Here is an 8,252-nt window from a genome sequence, read left to right on the forward strand (position 1 = left end):
TGGTCAGATATCGAGACGATAAAAAAAAATAATCAATGAATACAACACTCAACAAAAAGAGAGCCAAAGAGAAAGAGAGTAGACCAGAGAGTGAACTTTGGTATGTGGTGGAAGCTTTTGGTTGACCTTGAACTTTTTTTTTTTTTCTTTTTAATTTTCCCCCATCAGACACCGCCAACTTACGTAAGAATGCATCAGACAGAGAATGCCGTAAGCTATTTGCATTTGCCGGAGACAAATGCCGCCGCCCAAGTCAATCGGCCGCTCTGTCTGTCAGCCAGTTCAGTTCAGTTAGTTAGTCAGGTGCTTGAAACTGGAATTTTAATTATCTAGCTCTAAATGTCTGCCTCAATCGGCAGACTTGTCTTCTAAAATGTGAAGAGAGTGAGAGAAAAAAAAAAAACGTTAACTTAAATATTTGTCATGCTTGTCAAGCAGGTTTCCATCTACCTGTTCCCAATGCCCTTCAATATTGGTTCATACCCTACTCTTTGCAATCTTTGAGTGCAGAATAAAACTCATTTCGATTAGGAAGCAATTTCAATTCAAAATATTTTCATTTATACAAATCATAAGACTTTCGATTTTAGTTTCGGTGTTTAAGTTATGAAGTTTATTATTGGTCTTTTTAACTTAGGTAATGAAATGTTTTTTTTTTAACATAATTTGAAAGCATTCCGTTTCATTATCTTAAGTTAAGAAATTTGTTAAGTCAATTCTGAAACGTTTTTTAAATAACAAATACTGAATTTAGAAGCATTTTTGTTAGAAATATTTTTTAAATTTAAATATTTAAGAAATTTCTTGTTAAATAATTATCCAAATATGTTTCAGAAACATTTCAATTAACATTTTCTTAAAATTCTTGTGGTAATGTTGTTTCTTTTTAATTGTAAACTAAATGTTTTAATAACTTTAAAATTCTCTAAAAGCTTAAAAATTAACTTTAAAGATGTAATAGTCTTTTTTAATGTTTTAAAGTTTCTTAAAATACAAAAAGTAACATAATTATTTTCAAAATTTGTTGCTCAAATTTGAATTTTTGAACACTTTAAAGTTTAAACTGTTGACTTTGAAATTAATGAGTCTTGCTAATATAAATGACATGAATGGAATTTTAAAACATTTTTTATATTTCATCTAGTCATACATATTGAATTTTGGGACAAACAAAGAAAAGGCGCCTTAGAAAATTTTTCGATTTCTTAAGCAGTTTGTATCTCAAATATACTCTACATTTTTGATTCTTTCTTTTCAGCAAAAGAATAATATTTACATATATAGATATTTATATTTATTGCTTATTTAACAGTTTAAGTTAATTAAGATTACAATAGGATCAAGTGTTAAGTTAATTCAATGGTGGATGCAATTTTAAGTACGTAGTGTTAAATGATCGATTGAATGGAAATTAGAACAAGTAAGTTAAAGTAAATAGTATTATTTTTATCTTTGTGTTAATTGAGCGCACAGGTCATCTGTATGGTCGACCTAAGTGAATTCCATAGATTGGATAATCAAAAAGTCACCTGAGTTCCAGTTTAAGTCTGTGAGAGGTGGTCGGAGGGGAGACAGATCGTTCGAGTCATTGTCACGTTTCATTTGTCTGTGAGTCTGGCTGAGAGACAATATGAAAATTAACCTGTTTTTTGCTTTTTCATTTGTAATATTAAATGTGGCCGACTGTCGTTACACATGGATGGATGGATGTCTTTCAGACAGACAGACAGACAGACATACACACCCTCTTCCATTGTGACCCCTGACTTGACTCCCTGATGACAATTAAAATAATTCCATAGAAAAAACAAAAAAACCTTAAGTAAATGACGCACTGGAAATGCACTTAAAAAACTTGCACAAGGCACTGTGGCTAAAACCTTAAATTGGCATAACCGACAGCCCTTAAAAAAGTCGCAAACAGAGAACTAAGAAAGCCAAAAGTACGCTAATTAAAACTGTGTATGGAAATATTTGGCAATAAAAAGTAATTTTTATGATGATTGATTATTACTTTTTTTTTGCTTGAGAAAGTTCCACTGTAAGAAAAATATATGTACAACTTTGTGAGCTGGACAGGCCCCCACAACAGGCCCCAATAGTCAATCGAGCCCTCTAGCAAAAAATTTCCATCGTTAGAATTTGTTTTGTTTCTTTTTTTCCAACGACAACGACGACGATCGTAATTGTTTATTGACTTGATTGGCTTTAACTTGCCCAGACAATAATATTAATAATAATAATGATGATGATGATGATGGCGATGATGTCGATTGGGATGTGGATGTGATGGCTGAGGACGATGATGATGAAATTTATATGTAAATTGAAAGCATTGACGCCATTTTATTAGAAATAGTTAGACAATAACAAATATGTATATGTCTGCATTTGTTTTTACTGGCTTAGATCCTAAAAGACCCAGTTAATAACTGGTTCAAACAATAGATAGACGCAATAGTTCTACGTACACTCATTCAATTTTCTCAAAAAACACCTGTGTCAATGTGCGAGGTATACCGTAAGCGTAGAATGTAAAATCCAAACGATAAACACCCGCTGGCACGGGCATATTGATTTTGGTAAAATCCAAGGCATATTTCTCCACCATCATATAACTCTAAAGACGAATTAATGATGAATTAATATGATCATCAGATAGGACCATCCGTATAGTTACCTCTTTCCAGGGGCAGGACTGATTGAAATTGCTATGCGTTCGTATGGCACCAAAGACAAACCTCTCAAACGACAGATCATAGTTCTTTTGGGCTGCCATCAGTTTGCAGAAATCAAAGTGAACATTGTAGAGAAATGGTCGATAGCCATCTGTGCGTTGGAAGCATTGCAGGCGACACGTTAGATTCGTGATGGGTAACTGCAGCAGATTGACCTTCAAGGATAGCTCCACATAATTCCGTCTCACCACCTTCAAGTGGCAGTATTCGTATTTCGTGAAGCCGTTGGTTGTTGGCAAATCCTTACATTTCACATTCGTAAACTTTAAAAGACGCACGCTCTAGCCCACAAAGGGCGTGAAAAAGGACATCCAACTATTATCCTGGTAAGAGAAGACAATTCACTACCTACCGCTATTTCATTGAGTGAGGCACAGAGTAATATGAACGATTGTAGCAAACAAATTGAACGCATTTTTGAAACTGTTTTCCCATTTCCAAAAGGTTCATCAAAATCACCTTTGTGGTTAATTACTTTAAAATAAGAGCGATTAAATAACAATTTGTAAGCTCAAATAATGGTGCAATAATTATTCCAAACAAAAAACATTTAGTATAAATAATAATTTGTAATCGATAATATAAAAATAGAAAATATTCGATCCAAAACCAGGGACTGCAATTAGAAAAAATCTATATTAAAACTAAAAATAATAATTAAATCACACATAATAATTAAAACTTGCTTTTTTTAAATATTTCTTTCAACAAACAATTTATTAAAATAATTCTTTCAAAGTGGTAACACGTTTTAAAAGGTTTCTTTAAAGTCGAATGTTTGCGAAAGAACGGCTTACATAGGAAAAAACGAAGCTATTGATCAGAGTCACTGTTTTCCACCGATCGTTCCTATGGGAAGTGTATGATATAGTCTCCCGATCTTGATCAAATTTGGCACAGTTGTTTATAAGTGTAATAATCTCACCAATATTACCGGATTCAGCAGGATCGGACCACTATATCATATACATAGATCCCATACAAACGCCAAAGTCACGAACAAAGAGTTTTCTCAATACCTTCGTTATTTTCTGAGCTATCGCCGTGAAACACCATTTTTGCCCACCACTGTATATTCCATAACTTTCCGATTCTCTTGTCTATATATGTAGATACATAGTTTTGAATTACATTCATCCATTATATCAGGATATTTTGTTCAACAATTTGAATACTCGTGAGTTTCTAAGAAAAGAAAAGAAAAAAGATTGGACTTTCATTCATCAAAACCTTTGAAATGTACAAATTAAATTAGGAAAACTTTTTCCTCAAACATATTTACTTTATAAAACATAGAACTGAAATATTTAAAAAAAAAATAAGTTGAGACTATAGTACTCTATAATAAAGTTAACATTTTCGTAACTCAACACTTCCAAAGGATCGTGACCAATTACATTCGACATACTCGTTTGTACTTTCAGATGTTGAATATGATAAAAGTCCCTGGAAGTATTATAATAAAAGATCTTGGATTTGTTCCTTTTAGTATTCTATATCCCATATCTTTAGTTATTGGTAGCAAAATGTATAAAGATCCTAGCAAAGTTTAGCAAAGATCATTAAGCAAAGTTGAACGATCTTTGTGTATTAACCAAAACGCATTTAACCGATTCAAATATATTTCACCTGATTTATTTCTTGTAATTCTTGGAAAAATATGTTAACAATTTCCTGTTGTCGTTTGGTTTTCAATTACCAATTACCATACAACAAAAACGAATAACAAGAAGTGAAGACAAAAAAAGTGCATAAACCAGTGAAAAATAAATGGTATGACAATTTCATATTTTTCACCACAAAACCAAAAAAAAAAAAAAAAAAAAAAGGGAAAAGAATTCTTTTTGACTCATTCAATGGCCGAGAATTGAAAATTTTGTCAGACTCAGCAACGGCCAACGGCCTGGGCTGGCTTGGCCTGGCAGCCAAAGCGGCGTATACTTGATGCCAAAATGACGACGCATTTACAGTATTCTTGTTGATTATCATTACAATTTCAATGTACATACATAATTTTGCTAACGCGATCATATTTCGAAATGTCAACAGCAACACCTGAACAACAATAACAACAACAGCAACCACAAATTCTATATATAGGTAGATAGGTCTCCCAAGAGGCTCAGGTGAAAAAAAAGCAAAAAAAATTAAAATTTTTGCCCACTGATAATTCTGAGAAAAACTTCGACTTATTATTGTTGGATGAAAACCGATGCGTTCCCAATTGCAAACTGCTTATTGAGTTTGGTGTAGGGAAATGTCAGTGACCTCTCCCACGATTAAACCAAACCCACAAAAAAAAGGCTCACTAAGAAAATATTTATGAATTTCTTGAATGAAATGTTGCTTAATTTTGTTGAATGAAACCAAAAAAAAAAAAAAAAACACGAGCACACGAAAGGTGTCGACTTTTAAGTCGAAGGTTTTCGCCTTGCGTCATACAAAATCTACCAATCTCCGCCACTAATTGATTCCCAATGCCATTTAGATGTCACCGCACACCGATTGGCAAATGAGTCTTATAGTCCCTTAAATTCTCGTTCTCATTCTCTCTATTTGTCAAAAAATTTTTAGACTTAATTGATGATAATTTATCGGATTTCAACATATTAAAAGTACTCGTATTTTAAACTAAATAGTCACTTCACCACAAAATTTGAACTTTAAACACTTTCTTAGCAACCAAACTTGCCTTTTTTTTATCCTTTTTCAAATCGAAATTTATATAACATAAAGAAATCACAGTTTTCTCAATAAGTATTGCCAAAATATTAGGTCAATGTCATTAAAAGCAAATCGTTCCTAGTATTCAATCTATTTTAGGGTAATATAAACACCTGAGGCACCTGAGCAGTTTAGCCGTCACGGATAAAGGTCTGTCATTTAGTTACTTTTAAATAAAATAAATAACTCCAGCTCAGTAGCTAATAAAGGAATCTAAAATCTAATCTTTTATCAATTTTGAGACTTCAAAATTAACTTTATCAAAAAACATTTCAATGTTGCTGAAATTATTGTAAGATGTTAATAATTTCATATTAAAATATTATATATTGTCATTCACATAAACTTAATTGTTAAATCTTCCAATTTTTGTGTTACCTTTAGCTTAATTTTATTCTTTCTTTTTCCACAGATTCTTGTTTACGTTGCCAGGCGGATAATAAACGTGATGTGTTGAGCCGTATGGATTGCGTTGTGGTTTGGGGTGAATGCAATCACTCGTTTCATCAATGCTGCATGTCCCTATGGGTGAAACAGAACAACAGATGTCCTCTCTGTCAGCAGGAATGGTCTGTTCAGCGCATGGGAAAGTGATTAAATCTCAAATTGTAACTTTAAATAGTAATTCATTATATTTGCCTATCATAAGTTTACCAATGTATCCGAAATGTATGTATAATAAAAAAAAAAGAAAATAACAAACAAAAAAATTGCAAAAAAATTTACATGCCCCGGGTGAGGCTCGAACTCACGACCTTAAGATTATGAGACTTACGCGCTGCCAACTGCGCCACCGAGGCCATATTTGATGTCGTGGCCAAAAGAATAACTGGTTTTAGCTATAATTCTAAACCTAGAATTTCAGCTTTTCAAGCTATTAAAAATAAATGAACTTGGTGTTTTGGATAAAAAATATTAATAAATAAAGCTATGAGTAAGCTTTTTTTAAGCAAATTTCAGTTAAAAAGTATCACTTGGCTTGTATAAGTCATTGGCAAAGCGTCCTCCACCTGTCCCTTTGGCGCAGAGGATAGCGCGTTGGACTTCTAATCCAAAGGTCGCGGGTTCGATCCCCGCAAGGGATGTTGTCTCTAATGTGAAGCAACGAGATTTTTTTTTTTTTGTTTTTTATTTAATAATTTATTTTTATCATAATCTAGAATTTTGATAACAACAACGTGCATGGAGAACTTCAAGCTTTGGCTTTGGGCTGAAGCGATGGGGACAGATTTCGTTCCAGGACACTTAATTTCTCCACATTATTTGTGCTGTCGCTTAGACTCTGTGCCTGGCGTTGGGCGCGAAGGTCCTGAATTGAAGCTGTAAGCAAATAGTGGAAGAAATTATCATATTAGGCAATTGTAGCAATTTGTATGCAATTTTATGTGGACGTTTAATTTTTGTTGGGAATATGTAAGTGAGACTGTGGCGCTTTTCCTGTGCCATGTCGGTACGAGTAAATAACTTAGTAAACTTCTTTCTATATACATAATTAAAATAAGAGGATATCTAATGGCGGCTTTTGGACAAGACAAAATGAATTTCATCAGGTGCACTTACGGCTATATGGTGTATATTTGTCGGATATCAGACTCTCCAGGTTATAGCCAATAAACCCAATCACTCCAGCTATGGGCAGGGTTATGTAAACGGCATTTCTTCTTAAGATGGCTAAAACGATGGGCCACATTTTGTTGCGATTATTTTTAATTTACTATTTGTTTTCCTATTTGTCCGACAACTTTTTACAGCAAAACAGCTGTTATTTTAAGTTTCAAGAGGGACTATCGATAGTATCGATTGATTTGAAATCTCCCGATATATCGATTTTTTGGCTTATCGATTTTTATAGTTTGGCGCGAATCGAATTATTTGATTTTACAAATTTTTTGAAACCCAATTTTTAAATGGGCAGCCAGTTCAGAGTTCGCTGACCAATCTCCAAGCCGTCCGATTTATCTGAAGAGCAGGTCGGAAAAGTGACATCTTTTAAGACGTCTGTTGCTATTTTTCTTATGTAATAAAATATGTACATACTTTAATTTGCCTATTTCATTCGTAGTGTATTCTAATACATAAATAGTTTTGTGCTGGTTTTATCTTAAATGTTAATTTTAAGACACGCAAGTTTGGATAAGCCTATCGATAATGATAGAAAAATATCGATTGGTGCCACTATCAAAACTGAATTCGCTTTATTAGGGCTGTAATAAGGCGAATTTAGGTTTCAAACCTTACTGAATCGACTTTGGCGTACCGCATAAAATCCTGAGATTACGCTGGACTGATAAAATCGCGGAAATTTGAAATCCTATTGAGTTTTACAGCAGTTTAGAATATTATTAAGCTTGATATGAAATGTTCAACATTCAAGTTCAATATTTGCTATGTATACATGTATAACAATAAAACTCTTTTTATTTCCTTATTCATTTCATCATAATTTAGAATTTTTATGCATGGTTGCAAAACAGAGTTAGGCAAAAAGAATTATTAGTCCTTGGCCCAAGGCTGAAGGGAATCCAGGATGCTTATTTTTTCCACTTCGTCTGTGTTTTCTGTTTGTGCCTGACGCTGGGCACGAATATCCTGAATGGAAGCTGTTGATAAATTAAGATAAACATTTGAATCAACTTAGTCAATGATGAAGTCCACACTTAATAGAGACCTTGTCGGTCCCCAATAGGGAAAAATCACAAATTCAGAGGCACTTACGACTACAAGGTGTATTTTCGTCCACCATCATACTCTCCAACTTCGAGCCAATGAATCCAACGATGCCAACACAAA

At 33.3% G+C, this 8,252-nt stretch overlaps 3 protein-coding genes and 2 non-coding genes across 5 annotated transcripts in view; 2 read left to right on the forward strand and 3 right to left on the reverse strand.

The window, feature by feature from the left end:
* The window catches only part of Roc2 (Regulator of cullins 2), a 30,382-nt gene extending 24,214 nt beyond the window's left edge, over positions 1-6,168 (forward strand). Inside the window, exon 3 of the mRNA XM_068290467.1 lies at positions 5,875-6,168. Within this exon, the coding sequence (XP_068146568.1) occupies positions 5,875-6,056 (182 nt within the window). The 3' untranslated portion in view covers positions 6,057-6,168. The remainder of the gene's footprint in view (positions 1-5,874) is intronic.
* Positions 2,474-3,153, reverse strand: LOC137577811 (uncharacterized). Its single transcript, XM_068291357.1, has 3 exons — positions 3,091-3,153; positions 2,681-3,019; positions 2,474-2,620 (listed from the first exon to the last, which is right to left on the reverse strand). Exons 1-3 carry the CDS (start codon positions 3,151-3,153, stop codon positions 2,474-2,476), a joined length of 549 nt encoding a protein of 182 aa, XP_068147458.1.
* A 21-nt stretch (positions 6,169-6,189) lies between the features above and the next one.
* Positions 6,190-6,262, reverse strand: TRNAM-CAU (transfer RNA methionine (anticodon CAU)). The gene has a single exon. It is a non-coding gene; the product is annotated as a tRNA-Met (tRNA).
* Positions 6,263-6,474: 212 nt separating this feature from the next.
* On the forward strand, positions 6,475-6,547 carry TRNAR-UCU (transfer RNA arginine (anticodon UCU)). Its single transcript has one exon. It is a non-coding gene; the product is annotated as a tRNA-Arg (tRNA).
* A 47-nt stretch (positions 6,548-6,594) lies between these two features.
* On the reverse strand, positions 6,595-7,228 carry LOC137577673 (small integral membrane protein 12). The gene is made up of 2 exons (XM_068291212.1): positions 7,023-7,228; positions 6,595-6,782 (listed from the first exon to the last, which is right to left on the reverse strand). Exons 1-2 carry the CDS (start codon positions 7,150-7,152, stop codon positions 6,655-6,657), a joined length of 258 nt encoding a protein of 85 aa, XP_068147313.1. The 5' UTR covers positions 7,153-7,228; the 3' UTR covers positions 6,595-6,654.
* Positions 7,229-8,252: the final 1,024 nt, after the last annotated feature.

The sequence above is a fragment of the Drosophila tropicalis genome, unplaced genomic scaffold (assembly GCF_018151085.1).
Source record: "Drosophila tropicalis isolate 14030-0801.00 unplaced genomic scaffold, ASM1815108v1 contig_593, whole genome shotgun sequence".
NCBI lineage: Eukaryota > Metazoa > Arthropoda > Insecta > Diptera > Drosophilidae > Drosophila > Drosophila tropicalis.

Coding starts and splice junctions, on each gene's coding strand:
- LOC137577673 (XM_068291212.1), bottom strand. CDS start 7,152: ATGTGGCCCATCGTTTTAGCCATCTTAAGAAGAAATGCCGTTTACATA. Junction 6,783..7,022: donor CAAATATACACCATATAGCC/GTAAGTGCACCT, acceptor ATTTGCTTACAG/CTTCAATTCAGGACCTTCGC.
- LOC137577811 (XM_068291357.1), bottom strand. CDS start 3,153: ATGCGTTCAATTTGTTTGCTACAATCGTTCATATTACTCTGTGCCTCA. Junction 3,020..3,090: donor CCTCACTCAATGAAATAGCG/GTAGGTAGTGAA, acceptor TTTGTGGGCTAG/AGCGTGCGTCTTTTAAAGTT. Junction 2,621..2,680: donor AGTCCTGCCCCTGGAAAGAG/GTAACTATACGG, acceptor ATTCGTCTTTAG/AGTTATATGATGGTGGAGAA.